The following is a 21,520-nucleotide window of genomic DNA, read 5'->3' as shown; positions in this document are numbered from 1 at the left end:
AAAGTTGGGCTGAGCACCTCCGACAGCCAATTCAATACGACAGATAATTTCTAAGCACTTACTGTGTGCCAAGCACCTCGGCTCCCAGAGGTGGCTGAGAACCCATAGCCCGTGCCCTCCTCTGACCCCCACTGACTCTCCAGGGCTGTCTGGGGGTTGGGTTAAGTCCCTGCTGTGGCTGGAAGGGATAAAACAGAAGGCAAAGGTGCTTTCCCTGGCCTCTGAAAGGTCGAGAGCCGACGGTTGCATAGAAGAAATGAGAGCTCGGCGGGTCGGGGAGAGAGGGAAAGGATTTGGGGTAGGAGTAACCCCCGTGCACGTGCTTGGAGGTGAGAAAGTTTGCCTTGCAGTAGTGCCTACTGTGCGCCAAGCATACAGACAAGTACAATACAGTCCTTGTCCCTGAAAGGCTCAAGAGCATAGCCACATGAACAGAAAACGACCTGGTGGGCTAAAAACCCATGGTGGGCAATAGGCAGCTTTGAAACTCCAGAAGACATCATGACTCATTCATCCCGGGAAGGAGTAGTCAGAGAAGGCTTCCCGGAGGAGGGGTCATTTGGGGCTGGGTCTTGAGGGATGTATAGGGGTTCACTTGTGGAAAGTAAGTAAGATACTTTTTCCTCCCGGCACAGAAATGTACACATGAGAAGGGGCTCCTTCAGGGCCGCTCAGAGTCCCCGGGGCTCTGAGAGGCCGGCTTGCCCTCCCCAGCGTGCTGTGCACTGATTGCTGTTCCGGTGGCCAGGAAGCTCTCTTCCCCATCCCCACAGGGTCCCCGGAGGAGAGGGAAGCCTTCACGAGGGCCAACCATCTGAACAAGCTGGCTGACAAAGAGGAGACCGGCATCGCCATGCGCATCCGCGTGAGCCAGAGCATGAGCATGGGCAGTGACTTCGACGTCTTTGCCTACATCACCAACAACACGGCCGAAGACCACGCTTGCCGCCTCCTGCTCTGCGCCCGCACCGTCAGCTACAACGGGGTCCTGGGGCCCGAGTGTGGCGCCAAGGACCTCCTCAACCTTTCCCTGGAGCCCTTCTCTGGTAAGGCCCCGCGCTCCCAGAGCGGTTATTGACCACCGGCCGACGAGGTGTGTGCAGGGTAGCGCCCTGAGCACCTGGTGTGTGCAGTTTACCTCTCAAACACTTACGTGGACTTACTCTGAGTCATGCCCTGCCCTAAGCACTGTATAGATAGCAACCCATTGAATTCTTATAACAAAAGTAGGAGATGGATTCTTTCACGGCCCCCATTTTCCAGATGAGAAGACTGAGCACAGAGAGGTTAAGTAACTTTCCCAAGGCCACACAGTTAGGAAGCGACAGGACTGAGCCCTGAACCTGTACTTCGCAACTCTACTATTTTGCTCCATCTCGTCTTCACCTGACCCCTGACTGCTTTCCAGACTCTCTACTGCCCTCTCCCAGCTAAGTCCTTTCCTCCATCTCCAGCCACTCTCACACCGCAGAAGCCTCTGCCGCGGCCCCTGCGAGAACTTCACCCCCTCCTCCGGGGGTCCTCAGCCTCAGAGAGAAGAGGTTCTAGACCAGCGCCGCCCACAGAACTTTCTGTGATGACGGGCATGGTCTGTAGGTGCGCTGTCCAGTGCAGTGGCCGCTAGCACTGAAACGTGGCCAGTGCAACGGCAGAGCTGAAGTCCAACAACCGCGTGTGGCAGAAGCTGCCGTGCTGGACAGCGTAGCTCCAAGAGCGGTGGAGGACGTCCAGCCCTCTGTGGGGAGAGGCGTGGGCCTCCCAGCCCCGATCTCCTCTCCACGGCTCCAGCGCCTGGCAGGGCCTCCCTGGGAGGCACATCCCCTTCCCTTCGCTCCTTGGCTCTGAGTCTCCCGTTTTGGGGTAAAATAATGTCCATGCGTGACCGAGCCCTCAGCCCTGGACAGGGCCTCTGTTGTTTTGTCTCTTTGGTCCCTTTCACTGCCCAGCTTTGTTACTACACCTCGTTATCTTCCTAAAAATAAGCTTCAGGCTCTGAGAGGGGTCACGGCCACTGAGGTCACTTTGTGAGGCAGCACAGAGGCGGGTCTCCCGCCCTCAGCAGCCAATCTGTTTCTGCGTTTGGAGCCGGCAGACATGAGGAAGGCAGAGGGGTCTTGGAGCCGGGGGAAGACGGGGAGCGGTGGAGGGACACCCTGGCCGTCCCCTGCCCGAGGGGTGGCGTGGTCCAGCAGAGCGTCGATCATCCCTGGGGCCTCAGAGAGGAGGGTTCCGCTCACTGTGCCACCTGGGCAGACGGCCACCTCCCTGAACTTTGGGGTCCCAGTCAGGCACGTGGGAGTCAGACCAACAGTGTAGGACGGTCCTAGGCATTCAGTCCCCAGCAGCCTGTGTGCTGAGGCCCGGAGCTGGTGAGGAGCCCATGGTGGGAGGGCTCCGTTTGACCTCTCTGTCCCCCTCCTCTTGCCTGTCAAACCATTTTCCTCTCCTTTATTTCCTCTGCCTCCCCTTTTGACCCCCATGGCCTGGCGTGTGGAGCACAGCCTTCTAGGTCCTAAGAAAGCCTGTCTGTATTTTGGGCCGTGAGTCTGCAATGTAGACAGTGCCACCTCCTGGCTTTTCTACCTCGGGCCCACCCTGGGCCGTCCTGGAGCCGCATGCCCAGAGCTGACCCTCTGTCAGGCCCTCTAAGCAAGGGCCCAGCCCTCGGGGGCCGAGCCGTGTGGCACCAGGGCTGGGGGCCCACACTCACGCTGTTGAAAAGTGAGTTCTGAGGCCAGTGGGCCTGGCCTTGAATCCGGCCTCCACCACCAGTCCCCAGTCACTCTCATGCATGAAGTAGGGCCTTGGCACGCCCCCAGAGGGGCCACTGAGAGGACTGAAGGAGAAGGTTTGTGCTCAGGGAAGATCTGGAAAGCCTAACACGGTGCCTGGACCTGATGTGGTCCTTCACTCCTCACCCAGCAGAAGTGCAGACAGGTGTGGGGCAGCCAAGAAGGCCCCGGCCCGCCCTGAGCGCCCCCCGTGCCAGACGATGGTCTCAGCACTGGGCTGGGAGGTACCTGGGTCCCTGCCAACCTTGGTGGCAGGCGAAGGACCCAGCTCTCGCTTCTGCGTCCAGGCTCCGAGTGTCGGGGCAGGGTCCGTCCCTACAGGGGCATGGGGTTGTCAGGACGCCCAGGTTGTAGTGGCTGCAGCTGTGCCGCTGGGCTGCGGGCTCCTGAGCATCTCCCGTCTCCATCCTAGACCTCGGAGTCTCTATCCATGCAAAGGCTGGCTCACCTTCGAAGGGCCCTCCCAGCCCCCTTGTGCGAATGCACACGTTGTCCGTTCCTTCTTGCGCTCAGAACCGCTTCAAAGGGAGGGAGTGTCTTTCCTGGAATGTGTGGCATGAGGTGAACTCCAGCCTGGCCAGCGATGCCAGAATGACTTCCTCCTGGGCCTCCTGGACACCGGCAGGCTCCTCCGGGCATTGTTGTGCTGAGCTTCAGCGCGTCGCTGTTTCTCATCATCCTGGGGATATGTTCACAGTAGAGAGCTCCTTCCTGCCACAGAGCCCCACGAGAGGCCAGCCTTCGGGAGAGGGCAGAGGAGGGCAGACGTCCTGTGGCCGCCCTCAGGCTGCAGGGCGGGGCCCATCCGGGATGCCCTCCTGGGGCCTCCAACGCCAAGCTCAACCCGAGATAGATTGTCCCACCCCGGAGGCCCCCCGTTTGCCTAGGATGCTTGCTATTCTTTGATGATAAGACCTGGGGGATTTCCATGTGCTATTGGACGGGAAGCCAGGCCTTGGACAGCAGAACAGAATCCAGTGCCCCCAGCCCTGCCTCCTTGCTCCGCTGCCTCTCTCCCTTCCCCTTCCTGCCCCCGCCCTTTCTCGCTCTCTCCTCCATCCCTCCAGGTGGGTCACTGGGAATGCAGCCAATGTGGTGAGCACGCCCAAGGCACCTTCCAGAATGGGGCAAATCATCTAAGCCCTGAGACCCATCCCACGCGTTTCCTCCTCTCAGTCAGCGTCTGGCCCCAGACCAAGGTCGTGATCCCTGGCCTGTGGACAGCAGTCCTCAAAGGTCCAGCCCCACCCTGGCCTCAGCCTCCTGGAAAAGTCAACAGCTGGGGCCTCGTGCTCCAAGCTGCTGGAGGATGGTGTTTTCCTTCTTTCCTGTGGAGCTGGTCCGAGTTTCCAGTCTGTTCCACCAGGTCCTGCCCCAGGAATTGTCACTCCTTCTTGTCCCTTTTGGAAGAAGGTTTGGTTTTCTTCCTCCCGTGTCATCTGGCCAGAGGTTAGGGCAGATCCAGCCTTGGAGTGAGTGGCTAGAGGGTTGGGCGCGCCTGAGTGCCACATTTTCCATAGAGTGGACGTGAGCAACGTGTGCATGGCCAGGCCTGGACCTTGACTCACTCGGTGAGAAAATTACTGTCCCTCGGGTCTCCAGCGTCCTCCAGATGACCTCAGGGGGCACGTCTCAGCAGGTGCAATCTGCTCAGCCTCCCTAACCTCTGCTCATCTCTCTCTTTACCCGTAAGGTCAGGTCGCAAACCCAGAGCCTTCAGCAGACAAGAATACCTAGCCGGAGTTGCACATGCGTGACTCAGTTTGCTTGTGTTTATTTTTACCAATTACCTCCTATTTGTGGTAAATGAGACTGGTTTGCTGCAAATAATGACAAAAAGTTTCCCTAGGCAAAAAAGGTTTAAAAGCCCAAAGTGAGTGGACTGAAAGGAAAATAATGAGGATATACTCCGACGTATGAAAAATCATGTGCATGGGTGGAGATAGGAAACCCTGCTCTAGTGGGAGGAGGGGACAGGACAGAAAAAGAAGCAAGAGCATCTCCCGTGATGGCACTGGGACGTGGTCCTGGGAGGACGAGGGGAGGTTGGCTGGGCTCCAGGGAGCCCTGAGACCGTCCTCCTGGCACTCCTCTCTGACGGGGCAGGCCGGAGGAGCAGAACGGTTTGCACAAGGCTCTCCGTGACCGACTGGACAAGCAGGGCCTGACGGGGGCCTGTGGATTCTCAGGCCCATGGTCTCTTCACTGCTTCTTCTGGCCTTTAACAGACAGACCCTGGTGGCTTCAGACCTCAGTGTTCTTGTCAGAAAAATGGAGCTAAAACCACACTTCGTTCCTCTGCAGTGGGCGGGGCGGCCCTGCCAGCTTCTTTCTCACCCCCTCATCTCGATGTGGCTTTTGCCCCGAAATGACCTCTGGTCTTATCTCTGCCCAGCAGGTGCTGGATGTCTGGGGGAACAGAGGAGAAACAGAGAGGGGAGGTCATCTTCCCAGGCTCACACAGCCAGTCAGTGGCCAAAGCCAGGCCAGGTCTCCAGATCTGAGCACTTACTGGCAGACGTGTTTCTTCATCTGTAAAATGGGTACCATCCTTCGTGGGGGAAAATGAGCTCACGTCCAGTGAGTGCAGGTTACTAGATCTGGGTTGTCAGTTCAAATGCCTGCGGCACGTCATAGGCGTGACCTGGGGCAATGTTGTTTCACCGGCTCCAGCCTCAGTTTCCTCATCTGTAAATTGGGCTGTAATAAAAGTACAACCCTTCCAGGTTGTTGTGAAGGTGAAGTAGGAAGCCTGGTGCTGGCACAGCAGCGGACGTCAGCTCCATCCCCCAACAATGCGGCAGCAGCTGACATGCCCGGGGCATTAAGTGTGTGCCAGGCACCGCGCCGCACGCCCCGCCCCCCACTCCTCCCGTAGCCGTATGGATGCCCTTACCATACAGACCTGAGAATTGAGGTCCTGAGAGGTGGCGTGGCTTGCCCAGCATCTCCAGTTGGCAAAGGGCTGAGGCAGGATTAGAACCCGGGCCTGCCGGAGCTCCAGCGCTTCCCCTACCAGGTGTCTGCCCTCTGCTCCCCGGCTCCTTCCCGGGAACCCTGGAGCCGGGGCAGGTGGCCTAAAGGCCTGGATCTGCCCATCCTTTCACCAGCTGTGTGCCCTTGAGCGCATTCGTTTCCCTCTCTGTGCCTCGGGCGTTGCAGGAGGAGGGGCGGGGCGATGACTCAGCTCTCCCGGTGCCCCCCTCCCCTCCCGCAGAGAAGAGCATCCCTCTTCGAATCCTCTATAAGAAATACTGCGACTGCCTGACCGAATCGAACCTCATCAAGGTGCGCGGCCTCCTCATCGAGCCCGCTGCCAACAACTACCTTCTGGCCGAGAGGGACATCTATTTGGAGAACCCAGAAATCAAGATCCGGGTAAGGGGCAGGCGGAGCAGGGCGGGGGCAGGGGCGGGGGCCCCGGGACAGGCCCCCACGCATGCGCACACCTGCCTCCCTGCCACCTCAACGTCTGCTGCCTCAGGGATCCTCAAATCAAAGAAAAGCACCGAGAAGCCAATAGAATTTGGGACTCGGAGCCTCTGGGAACAAATCTCAGCATCGAGAGTGGGAGGGTCATGGAACTGAGGGATATTGGAATCAAAGCTAAACTCCTAAGGCTGGATCCCCAGGCCTTGGTGGCCCTGGTGGGGCAGCAGGGGCGGAAGAGTGAAGGGCACAGAGTCTAACTCCTGGGTTTGTGCCTGGATGGCCTTGAGCATGTTTCTTGGCCCCCGTGCCTCAGTTTATTGAACTGCGAGATGGGTTAACGCTAGCGCCTGGGGAGGTGCAAGGATTGAGTGGGCACCCACGGGAAGTGCATTATAAGGGCTCAGTAAAGGCGGACTATTCTTATCACCGTCATCCTCATCTTCATCCCCATTCGCCTGGAGGGGCCACAACCCCCAAACTCCAAAGGCAGCAGCCACCAGCAAATGGGAAAGAGCAGGGCGGGAGGGGCCTTGGGCGCCAGACTCCACTGGGAGCTTGCACACTAGTTCAGTCAATCCTCAGGAGCACCCTGTGATCAGGCGTGTCTCTCCCATGAAGAAACCAAGGCCCAGAGAGGGGAGTAACTTCCCCAGGGCCACACAGTGAGGAAGGGGCCGAGATTGGTCTGCCCCAAAGCCTGTGATCGTTCCACTCCAGACCCTAGAACAAGGGAGGCACTTACACACGGCCCGGGGCACGTGGCACCTCAGCGCAGCTCCACGAAGGAGACCTAGGCAGCTATCATCATCCTCTTTTCCAGATGGGGAAACTGAGGCACAGGGATGAGGAGTGATAGTGGCAGAGCTGGGCAAACAGTGGGCTCAACTGCAGCCAATACAGAGGTGGCCCAGCGGGACCCTGCCTGCTCTCGAGGGGCACTGGGCCCTGTCCCTCAGTGCCACCCTGACATCTGCCCCATGCCCTCTCCCAGATCCTGGGGGAGCCCAAGCAGAACCGCAAGCTGGTGGCTGAGGTGTCCCTGCGGAACCCGCTGGCCGTGCCCCTGTTGGGCTGCACCTTCACCGTGGAGGGGGCGGGCCTGACCGAGGAGCAGAAGACCATGGAGATGTAAGTTCTGGTCCCTCCAGCTTGGGGGCCCGGGAGCGGGGGCAGGTGCTCACGGGGCAGGGGGCAGCCCTCAGGCACCGAACCCTGACGCAGAACCCCTCCTCTCCACTCCCACATGCCTGCCTCGTACACCCCGCGTCCACTCGCACACACCCGCCTCATATACCCCTGTGTCCACTCCCACGCACCCTCGGGGCAGAGTTCCCACCCTTGAATCCTCTCCACACGCACACCTGGTTAGCTGCATTCCATGCACGCGTCCTCACAAACCTCAACAGTTACACGTTGGGCCACTGAGCATCCATCTCTGGACACGCAGGTGCTCACGTAAACACGGGTGTCAGCATCCTGAATGTCCCCACGCGTGCGAGGGGGGCGTATCCTCACAGATACACGCTTACATACATACATACATACATACGAGCATTCACACTTCTTATTTACATTTTTATTGTAATGTGTCACATACAGTAGAGAATATAAATCATGCATGTACAGCTCAATGCATTTTCATGCATGTAGCCACCTGAGCGTACCCACACCATCCACTTCCATGCACGCACACACACACATACTGGCCTCTCTATACGTAGGAGGGCAGATGGCCCAGGCCCTCAGAGAGCGGGGAGCGGGGCCCGTGTTGTTCTTGTCGGCATTGGGCGTACATCCGGGGAGACTCTGTGCTGAGTTCTCCGTAGTCACACCTCGTCCTCCGGGCTTGGCTCCATCATGGGTGAGCAGGCCTGGGCCCCTCTCCTCACCGCGCTCCTCTCTCTCTCCTCAGCCCGGACCCAGTGGAGGCCGGGCAGGAAGTGAAGGTGAGGGTGGACCTGCTGCCGCTGCACGTGGGACGCCACAAGCTGGTGGTGAACTTCGAGAGCGACAAGCTGAAAGCTGTGAAGGGTTTCAGGAACGTCATCATCGGCCCCTCTTAAGGGGTCCTCAGCCCCACGTCAGCCGACCGAGAGCCCCCGACTTGACCCCAACTTTTATCCTAAGCTAATGAGCAAAATTTGCCCCTTCCTGGGCCCCAGAGTAGGAGTGGGCTGCCTGTGGGGGCTCTCTGGGATGGCGTGTACTTCTGGCCCGTCTTGTCCCCCTGAACCTGGTTCCGCACCCCCTTTCCTGCGAGCAACGTTCTGTGCCTCCACAGTGGGGGTCCTGACTGGGCCTGTGGGGGGAGGAAGGATCCACACCTCCCTTTCTAGCCCAGTTGCCACTTGGAAAGCCACTGACCACCCACCATATCTGATCTGCTCCAGAGCCCCTTGGAGCAGACAAAAAAGAGGCAATGTACCCATTGGCTGGATGGAGGGACCTGGCCCCCTAGAATGTCCTGTATCCCTTCCCCGGACTGTGCCCCGGGGCCCCAGGCACCCTTGGGAGAGCCAGAGCAGATGGGGACAAGGAGGGTCCCAGGAATAGGCCAGGCCCAAGCTCCCCCCACATCCCAGCAGCCCTAGCCCAACCGCCCCCCACCCACCTCACCATTATGGGGCACTGCCAGGTGCCAGGTGCTTCCTGTACGCGCTGGTGCTCATGTGGCCACCAGCCCAGTGAATGGCCACAGGAAGCTGCAGAGTGGGAACTGCTTTCTCTGCGAGGAGACTGAGGCTTGGTGATGGGAGGCGGCCCCCTCTGCACCAGCAGGCTGGTGGCTATTTGCAAGGCTGGGTAACATGAAGGTGCAGGAACAGAGCCTGGACCGACCTTCTGAGTCCGAGTCCAGTGCTCTGCTCGTGACACCAGCCCTGACCTGAGAATGTCAGAGAGGCCATTTGGGACCTGATCCAAAAGGACCAGTTGGGGCAAAAAGGTGGGGAGGAGACTGGAGAGATCAGAGCCCTGGGTTCAAGCCCCAAGTCCGGCTGGCCACTGCCTTCCCCTGTCTGGGCCCAGTGTCCTCACTGGTCAAAGGAGTGGTTGAACCAGCTCATCTCCAAGGCCCCCCCATTTTGTACTTCTGATGCATTGTGTGACCCAGTCTTGCAAATGACAGCGAGTCCGGCTCCCTGGCTGCACAGAGCCTTAGCCCACAGGCCTAGGATGTTTCTGAGCACGCAGCCATGACGACGACCACTCTCCTGCCCCCAGCCGTGTCCAGGTCCCCTACCTGTGCCCAGGCACCTTCCTTCAGACCCCAGTTGTGGAGTAAACGAGCCCCGGAGGCCCCTGTCCTACCCGTGAGCCTGCCCGCCACAACGCCTCGACTTCACCTGGGCCTTAGCTGCTGTGCTGGTCACTAACCAACAAGGTCGGCACCTCAGCACCCCCTCTTTGCAGGGCCCGGGCCCTGGAACACAGCCGGCCTTTGCCCCTGACTAAGCCTGGGGAGCCCACGAGATGTCATCTCTGACTTAACCCCCGCCCCCTCCACGTGGCTGGGCCTCCCTCACGCCAGCAGAGGGAAGGAGGGGGAATTCTCTACCTGGGGTGAGGTCGCAGCCTCCAGGGCCCCCACATCCCAGAGAGGGAAGTGGGGAAGCCACGCTGATGCACTTAGAGCTTTCTGCTTCGCAGGGGAAAGAATCACAAAGTGAGCCAACGTGGATACGTTCTGTACAAATACAGCTCTATTTCTCTGGTTTCATAAACGCTTTTGGGTTCCAAGTAGGCAGTAGGTGTGCCTTTGAGCCACAAGGAGCGAGCACTGAAATAAAAAAATTTATTTTTCACATTCAAACAAGGTCTGGTCTTCTTCATGCTTTTGAGGAGGGTGGGTAGGCGAGCTCATTCACCTCGGGACCAGCCACCTCCTGCCTGAGAGCCTTTCCCCAGCCTCAGCCCCTCCCCCACATCTAAATTTTACTGGCATTCAGGGCTCTACATAGTCCAGCTCCATCCTTAGCGTCTTCCTCAAACAAATCATGTTCGGACCACAATGAACTTCCTGTTTCCCTCTAAACACGCTGTGCGCTTGTCAACCTCCCGGCTTTTGCATGTGTAGTTCCCTGAGCCTAGAGTGCCCTTACCCATCTTGCGAACTCCTACTCATCCTATAATGCTTAACACCAAAGTCACCTCTTCTGAGAAGCCTTCCAGATTTCTTCTCAGGCCCCCAGGGCCCTGGAACATAGACCAACTCAAACACTTATCACAGCAAACTTTAATTCCATGTTGGTATGTCTGTCCTCCTCCCCATCCTATCTGCAGTCCTCAAAGGCAGGCATAATAATGCTAATAAGTGCTGAACTGGTAAATCAATGTGTTTCAGCTCAGCACCCAGAAGACCAGTGCTGTCCAGTAGAAATATAACATGACTCACAAATGCAAGCCACATATGTAATTTAAACTTTTCTAGCTGCCACGTTAAAAAGTGTAAAAAGAACCAGGTGAAATATATTTTAATAATGTATTTTATTTAACCTAATGTGTCTGAAATATTGTTATTTCAACACAAAATCAATCTAAAAATTGTTAGTGAGATATTTTACATTCTTATTTTCACACTCGGCCTCTGAATTGCGGTGTCTATTTTGTACCGACAGCCCGTCTCGATTCGGACTAGCTGCATTTCAGGGGGCTGCTGGCTATGGTACCGGACGGCGCCAGGTCTAGACTATGATCCCGGGAGTGTGGGGACTTCGTCATTCATCTCATTCCCCACCGATGAGGCACTAATAGACGTTTGTTGATTGAATAGGTGATGGAGGACCTCAGTCTAAACCCTCAGGGAACTCATGGTGGAAGACATGACATGAGCCTAAAAAATAAATAAAAATGAAAACACCAGATCACATTTTCTGAGTGTGGAATCCTTCTGTTCCTTGAAAAACATACCTGGTTCTGACCTAGACGGCCTGAACATCTTGTCAGTTAGTGACCAGCTGGAAAACAGAAACCGCGTGGCTTTTTCAGGCGGAGAGGGAGTGCATTAGGGAACTCGATCCCAAAGGCATGTGACGTGCAGGAGAGCAGGAGGGAGAGGGGCATTACCCAGAATCCAGGGAGCAGCTGCGCCCTGGACGGGCTGTCAGGAGCCCACGAGCCAGGACCGTGCTCACCGCCCCGCTGCTGGAGCCCTGGACCCAACATTGCTGCCGGAATCTGCGAAGCCTGCCGGGGTCAGCCGTACCAGGAGCCAGGGGCAGGCTGGCATCTCTCGTCCTCTTGCCTTCTCCCCGCTGGCAGATCCTAACCAGAAACCAGCTGGCAGGGTGTTCTGGAAAACGCCATTTTCAGGCTTCCAGCCCCGTGAAAACAGAGCTGGCTAGGAAGGGTCAGAGGGAACGGAGTGCAGTACTATATCTATTGCTGTTCCCTCTGCTAAGAACCGCCTCCCATCATCTCCACCTGAGGAACTCTTTCTCAGCTTTCAAAACCCTGCTCCAAGGAGGACTCCTCTGTGAAGCCTTCCTGGACTGCAGCCAACTGCTTCACCCTCTGGTTCCCCTCAGCATGTCATGGAGAGCCTGGATTAGGAACAGCTGTTTGTGTGACTGCCCCAAGCTCTGAGCGCCCCAAGAGCAGGGTCAGGGCACACCCACCCCCCCAAGGGGGCCACCAAGCGGACTCAGGACTGCCAACCCTGGCTCCCGAGCCTGACTGCCTCCACCGAAGAGCAGGGGTGGAGCTGCCCCAGCCGGGTCTGCCAAGGCTCAACAGACTCAGAGGCCCCTCCTGAGCAGCCGCCAAGCCTGTCCCACCCCGGGAGCCCACCAGCCAGGAGCCCAGGAAGGAGAAAGGCCCTGCTGGTCACAGAGGCCCATTTTACAGACAGACAGTGAGCCTGAGGGCCTGCTCCCCACTCCAGAGGTGAGGGCTGAGTCTGGGTCCCGCAGTACAGAGCCAGGCACTGCTCCGTGGCAGCTCGGAGCCCTGGTGTCAGGCACCCAGATTCTGGAGTCGAAGAGATCCAGGATCAAAGCCTGGCTCTGCCCCAGATTTGCAGTGTGGCTTCAGGCACGCTCTCAACCTCTCTGTGCCTCCACTTCCTTATCTGTCTAATGGGGATGATACGGTGTCTACTTTCATGACCAGTGTGTAGGTGCAAGAAAATGATGCATGTGAAATACTTCGCTGGCCACTGGCATCTTATGATCCTAGTAGCCCACTTTACTCCAGGTCGGGAACCTTTACATGCATTGAGTTATTTACTCCTCAAAACACCCTATCAGGTTGTTCCCCCTCATTTCATAGATTTTAGAGTCACACAGCTGGTAAGTTGCCGAGCTGGGACTCAAACCCAGGCAGCCTGCCCTCCCTGGTGCACGGCCAGCCAGAGGATGCCCCAATTTCTACGGAAACTTCCCTTCCCACCGTGTTCCAGGGCTCCTGGGACAGAGGCCTCCACACAGGCCCTGAGAGCCCTCGTGGAGTGGGGGTCTGATCTTCCCACCCTGAAAGCCCCTCTCCTCTCCAGCTGCTCTTGTTTACCTAGGAGGCCTGCCAGCTCGCCCCTGGCCTCAAGCCAAGCCCAGAATAACAGAATGTTGAGCAAGTCCGGGGTGGGGGAGCACGGGCTAGGGTGCAGGGCCAGGCTGGGGCCCCCTAGAAGCACGTGTGCCTCGGGGCCAGGACCAGGTCAGCACATACAGTCTCCCAGCCTCCCCGCCTCCCTCCCCGCCAGGCCTGGGCAGATACACATAGACATGCGCCCGGGAGACCGGGAAGCTCTGTGTTCTGTTTCAACAGGCAAAGCCCAAAGGGACTCATTAAAAGCAGAAGCAGTGAAAAGAATGATGGTGCACACGGCCTCGAAAACGCAGGATCTATAACGACCACAACACAGTGAGCCCTGCAGACCTAAAGTTGAGTGCAAGAAGCAGACACAAAAGACCGTGGACTCCACGGTTCCGCTTGTTTCAAGTGCATGGCCAGGCAGAACTAGCCTGCGGTGTAGAAGCTGGGATGGTATTTTCCCCGGCTGGGGAGAGACAGCAGCACGAGGGCGCTTCCGGGACCTGGCATGATTTTGATTTTATTCACAGGAGTGCTGGGGAAACAGGTAAGTTCAGCCTGTGAAAACGTGTCAGCTCTACACGTAGGATGCTGCTCTTTTTGTATGTAGGGTTTACTTCAAGAAAAGTTAAAAAAATACACTACTCGAAGGTTCTAGAATTAAGTCCAAAGGGGGAGGGAGGAAAGGGACTCAGTTCCAGGGTTCTCTCCATTTCTTCTTCCCGGAGATGGGGTACCGGCAGGGAATACTGCCCAGGGACATTGTGAGGCTTAAACAGGAAGCTCAGTATGTGAGGCATCTGTAAAGGCTGGGATTTTGTGTGTCTCGTTTGTGTGAACATCGGCTGGCACACTGGCCACAGATGTTGAAGGAATGAGTATAAACCTATGTTTTTATGGTCTCAGCAAATCCTCAGAACAGGCCATAGAGATGATCATGCCATTTCTCACATGGGGAAACTAAGGTTCAGAGACGTGAAACAGCTCACTGAAGTCACCCAGCAAGTTGATGGCAGAGCAAGAGTTAGAATCCAGGTGGCTTTCCCATGGCATTCTGGAAGGTGGACGGGGGACTTGACCCCAGGACCCTGAACACTGGAAGCAGCAAGTCTGCCCCCATCAGCACCCCCAGGGTCTGAGAAAGCCAGAGCTAGAAGGCTGGGCTCACAAACATAGTTAGCCTGGGACCCAGCAGCTCTACTCCTAGATTGATACCCAAGAGAAATGAGAACATTCAACCACACAAAAAGTCACACACAGCAGTGTTATTCATGGTGGTCAAAAAGTGGAAACAACCCAAATGTCCATCAACTCACGAATGGATAAATAAAATGTGGTATATCCATATAATGGAATATTATTCAGCAATGAAAAGGAATGAAGTACTGACACGTGCCACAACGTGGATGAAACCTGAAAACATTATGCTAAGAAGCCAGACACAAAAGACCACATACTGTATGATTTCATTTCTAAGAAATATCCAGATGGGCAAATATATGGAGACAGAAAGTAGATTTGTGTTGGGGCCGGCCCAGTGGTGCATCGGTTAAGTTCGCATGTTCCACTTTGGCAGCCCAGGGTTCACTGGTTTGGCTCCCAGGTGCGGACATGGCACCGCTTGGCACGCCATGCTGTGGTAGGCGTCCCACATATAAAATGGAGGAAGACGGACATGGATGTTAGCTCAGGGCCAGTCTTCCTCAGCAAAAAGAGGAGGATTGGCAGCAGTTAGCTCAGGGCTAATCTTCCTCAAAAAAAAAAAAAAGAAAAGAAAGTAGACTTGTGGTTGCCAAGGGCTGCGGGGAGGGAGGGATTTCTTGGTGGAGGGGTTTGACAGCTAAAGGGTACGGAGTTTCTTTTGAGGGTAAGAAAAATGTTCTAAAATTGATCATGGTGGTGATGCACAACTCTGTACTAAAAACCATTGAACTGTACTAAAAATAATTTAAAAGAGTGGATTGCAAGGTATGTGAATTATACCTTAATAAAGGTGTTTTTAAAAATAATTAATAATGAGCAAGGGGAAAAAAGAAGGCTGAGCCACCGAATCTAGACTTGATTCCAATTCAGGAGGCCTGCTTGGGTGTGCTGGTGACCTTGGATAACTCTCTTGCCTTCTCTGGGCCTGTTGTGCCTGCTGTCAAATGGAAGAGGAGAGAGCTGGAGCGGAGAAGCTCAGCAGCACCCCTGCCTTGGGCACGTTGTCGCACTTTTCCCAACAGTCATCCGTGATCACGTCTGCTCCTTGTCCGCCCTGTGAAGTCAGGGGGCCTCCGGGGGTTAATAAACCCCGAATTGTTCATCGAGATCTTTGCAGTTACCTCCCGCTCACCAGTCGCAGGCCACGTTTCATCAACGTCCTTTAAAACTGGCGGAAGAGATGCTTCTCCAAAGCTTGCTCTTAGCCACTGCTCCATGTCAAGGATGACAGAGAAACAGGTGGAACCCCGGTCTGTCTCCTCGCCCTTAGTCTGTTCCCAACTCCACGTCAGCTCATTCCACGGTCATCTGGAATAGACAGACAGACAGACAGAGAGGCCGAGGAGAAATGTCCACCAGGCCAGGTGAGACAGGGATCTGCCTTCACTTGGTAAGTTAACCTCCTTTAACGATGGGGAAACTGAGGCACGGGTGGGTCAGGGACACACCCAGGGTCCCAGAGCCAGGGACTGACCCCAAGGACTGTCCTCTTCCCATCGTCTTGAACAAGCCTAAGTGCCTACCGTGCTCAGCCTTTGGTGCTCACTGGAAGGGGTGAGAGAGGCCCTGGGACCAAGGGTGGGCAGCCCATCCTGGGGAGTCCTGACTTGTGTCCCATCTCCCCACTCTCTCTTGCTGTGTGACTTTGAGGAAGTCACTCTCCCTCTCCAGGCCGCTGTCACACTGGAAGTCCCACTGCTGCCTGTTACCCAACCCAGGGATGTGATTATGGAAGGGAACCGAACTTGTAAACTGTAAAGTGCTGTGCACATGGAGGCCAAAAGAAACTCTGGCCACAAGTCCAAGAAAGGCGAGATCAGGGTGGGCGGCTGAGGCTCATCCATTTAGTCAGCGCCTGCTACAGGGTGAGTGGGGAGGGGGCTTCTGCCCGCAGGGAGGGAATGGTCCAGGGTGGCCTCGCTCAGGGTGTGGCTGTGGCTTGGAGATGCCTGGCCGGATGTGAGATATACAGATGAGATTTATTCATTCATCCTTTTCTGTCTCTAATATGGGCCAGGTGCTGCCTTAGGCCCCAAGGCTACAGCGGTCAGCACGGCAGGCCTGTGCTGCGGAGCGTTCAAGCAGCGGGCCAGTGAGAAGGGAGATGTGCCAGAGGAGAGACTAAGGCTGTGGATGACAGGGCCTCATGTCAATCCTAAGAGTGAGGGTGCCAAGCACCCTTTCTAGTGCATTACGCACATTAACTTGCTGGGTCCTTATAACACCCTATAAGGCAGGAGCTAGCATGACTTTCCCCACGCTACAGGTGAAGAAACTGAGGCCCTGAGAGGTTACGTTGAGTCTCTAAGGTCACATGGCTAGAAAATGCTGGAGCCGGGACACCAACCAGGCGGGCTGGGTCCACAGCAATTGCTCCTAACCTCCTGCTCTGTTGCCATCTGTCTCATGATGTGGACTTACAAAATGAGGTCAGAGCAGACCTCCCTGAGAAGCTAATGGGAGGGACGAGACCCTAAGGAGGAGGAGTCAGGCCAGGGAAGGTTTGGGGTGAGCAGGGGTGCTGAGGGCCGGGCAGAGGCCACTTCCCAGGAAGCCGATGATGCCTGAGCTCTGGGACCCTCACTCGCATGGGGCATTGTTCACACAGGGATGGGTGGCAGCTGTGGAGTGTTCAGGGCGGGGAGGGAGCCAGGTTGCTATCAAGAAGCATTTCAATGTTAGCATTTCTGGGAAAGCCTCAAAAACTCTTGGAAGAAAGGAATCTGAAGCCTGAAATTCCCCAGCAATTTGTCGTGATTTCTTTTCACATTCTTAACAAATATTCTCTTTTGTGCCCAACTTTATATTCCTAGTTTTCTTTTATATTCTTTTTCTTAAAGATGGTCCCCTCAAATTAAAATTAAAACCATAATGGGATAACACAGCTTACTCACCAGAACGGCTAAAACGAAACAGCCTATATCTATAAATATGCGCACAGAGGGTCAGTAAGGAAGTGGAATGATGGCAACTTTCCGAGCAGCTGAGCGAGGACTCGAAAGCGGGACGGCCACTTTGGAAAACTCTTCGCAGGATCTTCCAAAGCTGAACGTTCATGTACCCTTATAAGGCAGCAGCTCCTCTCATGGGTGTTTACCCAACAGAAGGGAGTCCATATGTCCTCCAAAGGACATGTGCAAGGACGTTTCTAGGAGCTTTGTTTTGTAATATCCCGAAGCTGGAAACAACCTAAAAGCCCAATGCTAGTCGAATGGCTATGTGAAGGGTGGTACGGGTGTCAGAGGAATAGTGGAGGAACGAGACGGAACGCACTGCAGCTGCGCGATCAGCTTACTGGACCCTCACAAACGCGGTGAGCAGAAGATGCCAGACCCGAGGCGCACACTGAGCCATCTCATTCAGACGAAGTTCAGCATCGGGCAGAAGTCATCTATGGTATTAGAAGTCATGATGGCGGCCACCTTGAGGGCATGTGTAGTAACTGGAAGGGGCACGAGGGGGCATCTGCGATGCCGGTAAGGGTCTGATTCTTGAGCTGGGTGCCAGTTTACACGGGTGTGTTTGGTCTGGGGGATTCGTCGAGCTGCACACTTACGATGTGTGCTTTCTCTGTAAGCATGTTACACTTTAATGAAAACCCCTCCAAGGCCCTCAAAACCTTGACCTGACCTTGAGACCAGAGAAGGATCTGGATTTCATGCAGCAGTCCCCATTAGAGGGTTGGGAGCAGTGGGTGAGGTGATCTCCTTGACTCTTTAGGAAGCTCCCTCCAGCCCCCCCAGGGAGGGCGTGATAGGGTCGGGGTGGAAGTGGGGAGACTTGAGAGGGGCTGTGGAGTGGCCCAGTGAGGGGGGAAAGGCAGAGGCGTCTTCCTCGATGGGACTTCAAGGGCCAGACTGACATGGAAGAGGTGGAGGTGGATGGAGAGGATTGTTTGGGTGAAGATGGGAAGACTGGAATAGAATGGGGCAACCAGTGCAGGGGGCTGTGGGGTACAAGGAGGTCTGGTCTCTGATTATCCCACAAGGAGCCAGGCGCTTTGGCACCACCAGGCCCTGCTCCACCTGGAAACCAACTTTCTTTCAGCCAACTGCCCCCTCATTCCTTCCCAGGCCTGGCCAGCCCTGCTCATGGAGACTCTGAGGGGCCCACAGCCAGCTCTTGGCAGCCACCCAGACCTTCACGGCACTGACTCTCTTCACTCATGACTCTGGTTTTCTTTTTCCTCATTCCTGTTTTATTGACCCAAGCCTTCATCAGGGCCTCCTGGGAGCAGACTTCAAGCTTGACAATGTTGTATCTGGTGTCATTGAGGCCGCTGGTGGTCCTAGCGAAGTGGCTGGTACTAACCCATTTTACAGATGAGGAAAGTGAGGCTTAATGAGGGGCCAAGATCCCCCACCCAATAAGGAGCAGAGCTAGATTTTAACAATAAGAACAATGGCCACTATCATGCATCAGCGCTAATGGTGCCAGCTGCTGGCTAAGCGCTGTGTGTGCATTCACCCGCTCAGCCCTCACAGGGACCCAGCGGAGGAAGCTGCGATTATCAGCACCTCCTTAAAAACCTGTTTATCTAAGTCTTACATACATGAGCAGAAAAATGCACAAATCAGAACAGCCTGATGAGTTTCCATGAGCTGAACCAGGAGACCAGCACCAGGGTTAAAAAACAGAACAACTGATACAACACCGAAAGCACCGCGATGAAAGAGAAGATTGATAGACTAGACTTCACAAACATTTAAAACTTTTGTGTTTCAAAGGACACCAGCAAGAACGTGAAAAGACAACCCAGAGGATGGGGAAAATATTTAAAATCATATCTCTGATGAGTCTAGCATCCAGAATATATAAAAAACCTCTTACAACTCAACAATAAAAAGGCAAATAACCCAACTTAAAGATAGGCAAAGGATTTGAATGGACATTTCTCCAAAAAAGATATACAAATAGCTAATAAACACATGAAAAGATGCTCAACATCATTAGCCACAAAGAGATGCCACTTCACACCAACCAGATGGCTATGATCATTAAGACAGGTAATAACAAGTGTGGGTAAGGATGTGGAGAAATTGGAATCTTCATACTCTGCTGCTAGAAACATAAAAAGGCACAGTTGCTTTGGGAAACAGTTTGGCTGTTCCTCAAAAGGTTAAACATAGAGTTACCATTTGACTCATCAATTCTACTCCTAGTGGAATTAGAGAATAAAACCATGCCCATACAAAAAGTTGAACACAAATGTTCATAGCACCATTATTCATGGTAGCTAAATGTAGGAACAACTTAAATATCCATCAGCTCATGAATGGATAAATAAAATGTGGTATATCCATACAATGGAATATTATTCAGCAGTGAAATGGAATAAAGTAACTGATCCATACTACAACAGGGATGAAACCTGAAAACATCACGCTAAATGAAAGAAGCCAGTCACAAAAGACCACATATTGTATGATTCCACTTAAGTAATGCCCAGAATAGACAGATAGACAGAAAGTAGATTAGTGGTTGCCCAGAGTCGAGAGGATAGGGAGTGACTGCTAAGGAGTACTTTCCTTTTGGTGTGATACAAATGTTCTAAAATCATGTTATGGTGATGTTGCACAACTCTTAAATATGCTTAAAACCATTGATCTGCACACTTTAAATGGATGAACTTTATGGTATGTAAATTATATCTCAGTAAAGTTGTTTAAAAAGAAAAAGATACCCCATGCCTTTTTTCATGTTGTTGCCATATCTGGATTTCCCCTTACCCTCTCCAATTTCTCAGAATGTCCAAAAAACAACTGCTTTCTAAGGCCCAACTCAAATGCCACTACAAAGATTTCCTTGATCCGTTCCCATCAGAAGTAATTTCCCTCTCTCCTCTGAACTCCCACGGACATTCACCTCATTCACTCAGAGATGATTTATAAGGCACCTATCATGTGTCTGGCACTTACTACGTTTCACACGGTTATTCGAGTACCCACCTCCCTCTGCTACTACACTGGAAACTATTGGAGATTGTATCTTACTCCCTTCTGTGCACTCAGAACCCGACAACGTGACTAGCACACAGAAAGTATCCAAGGAGGTATCTGTAATTCGTTCTAAACTTCCTTTTTCTCATATCAGCCCCCTCCTAGGAAATAGCTCTTCAATGGCAGGTTCCAGGCCCAGTTCATCGTTGTATCCCCCATAGAAACAGCCTAGCACTTAGTGGGTTTCTTTGTTGAGTAAACACAAAATGATTAAATGATGAGGATGGCTTGAGTTTCCACCATAACTGTCCAGCCAGAGTTTTGAAAGGAGGTGTGACTTACCTCCAGGTTTGGAGGATGGAGAAGGGAGAAGCGAGGACTTGCAATCCAGATGGGGAACAGCAGAATGGAAGCAGTGTGATCTGCACATATCTGCAGGAAACCATAAAAGGTACCTAGAAGAATTAACAGAGAACCAAGCGGAACTTCTAGAAATGAAAAATACAATAACTGAAACTTAAAACTCAATTATTGAGGTTGATAGCAGATTAGACAGAACTGAAAAGAGAATTAGTGAAACAGAAGATAAATGATACAGAGTACAGCGCAGAGAAATAGATAGATGTAAAACATAAATGAGAAGTTGGGAGGCATGGAAGACAGGGTGAGGAAGTCTAAAATTCTTTTACTAGGATTTTCAGAGGGATACAAGAGAAAAAAAGAGGCAATCATGGAAGAGATAATGGCTGAGAACTTTTCAAATGTGATGAGAGCTAATAATCTACAAATTCAAGAATCCCCACAAACTCCAAGCAAAATAATAAAAATAAATCTACATCTAGACACATAACAGTAAAGCTGAAGAACACCAAAGGCAAAGAGAAAAATCTAACAAGCACCCAAAGAATAAGAGAAATCACCTTCAGAAGAATGACAGGGTGACAGTGACTTCTAAACAGCAGCAATGGAAGCCAGGTGACGTAAAACGATATCTTTATTGTGCTGAAAGGAAATAACCATCCAACTAAAATTCTACACCCACTAAAATGTACTTCAAAAATAAGGGTTAAATAAAGACATTTCAGACAGAAACAGAGCTTTCTGCTAGTGGAACCTCGTTAAAGAAAATTTAAAGGATATACTTCATGTAGACAGACTATGAATCCTGATGGAAGGCTTGAGATGAAAGAAATGAAGAGCAAAGAAACTGATAAATATATCTGAAGTCTACTTGAACATTGGCTGTATAAATAATAATATTAATGTCTTGTAGAGTTTCTCTCTTTTTTTATTTTATAGCATTATAATACTATTACAAAAACTATGGCATATGTGTCAAAGTATAATTGCAGTGTTCTAAAGCCTGGGGAAAAGATCAAAGGTACTGAGTATCTTTAGACTTTGGCAAGTTAAATATTCATGTTGTAATTTCAAAGATAACACTAAACATACACAAACATATATAAAACAATGAATAATGTCTAAATGAGTGGAGGGGGAAATAGAATTTAAAAAATGATCAATCTATAACAGCACAAAAAAGAAAAATAACATAGAAAGTGTGAGATAAAGAGAAAGCACAAAATAAGCTAGTGGGTTTACACTCATATTTATTTATATTAAAGT

At 53.1% G+C, this 21,520-nt stretch overlaps 2 protein-coding genes across 3 annotated transcripts in view; one reads left to right on the top strand and one right to left on the bottom strand.

Annotated features, from left to right (window-relative positions):
* TGM2 (transglutaminase 2) overlaps positions 1-10,038 on the top strand; it is a 32,758-nt gene extending 22,720 nt beyond the window's left edge. The window contains exons 10-13 of the mRNA XM_005604627.4: positions 774-1,046; positions 6,010-6,170; positions 7,216-7,352; positions 8,137-10,038. Of these exons, the coding sequence (XP_005604684.1) occupies positions 774-1,046; positions 6,010-6,170; positions 7,216-7,352; positions 8,137-8,287 (722 nt within the window). The 3' untranslated portion in view covers positions 8,288-10,038. The remainder of the gene's footprint in view (positions 1-773; positions 1,047-6,009; positions 6,171-7,215; positions 7,353-8,136) is intronic.
* Positions 10,039-10,690: 652 nt separating this feature from the next.
* RPRD1B (regulation of nuclear pre-mRNA domain containing 1B) overlaps positions 10,691-21,520 on the bottom strand; it is an 86,353-nt gene continuing 75,523 nt past the window's right edge. Inside the window, exons 8-11 of one of the 2 annotated variants that reach the window (XR_011431015.1) lie at positions 20,815-20,896; positions 20,237-20,349; positions 15,077-15,263; positions 10,691-11,055 (exon numbers count right to left, since the gene is read on the bottom strand). The gene's annotated coding sequence lies outside the window, so the exon portion shown is untranslated. Of the gene's footprint in view, positions 15,264-20,236; positions 20,350-20,814; positions 20,897-21,520 lie in introns of both variants that reach the window. The other variant, XR_011431014.1, reaches the window with a different exon arrangement.

This window comes from Equus caballus, chromosome 22 (assembly GCF_041296265.1).
Source record: "Equus caballus isolate H_3958 breed thoroughbred chromosome 22, TB-T2T, whole genome shotgun sequence".
In the NCBI taxonomy this organism is placed as follows: domain Eukaryota; kingdom Metazoa; phylum Chordata; class Mammalia; order Perissodactyla; family Equidae; genus Equus; species Equus caballus.
This window is presented reverse-complemented; position numbering and strand designations above follow the sequence as displayed.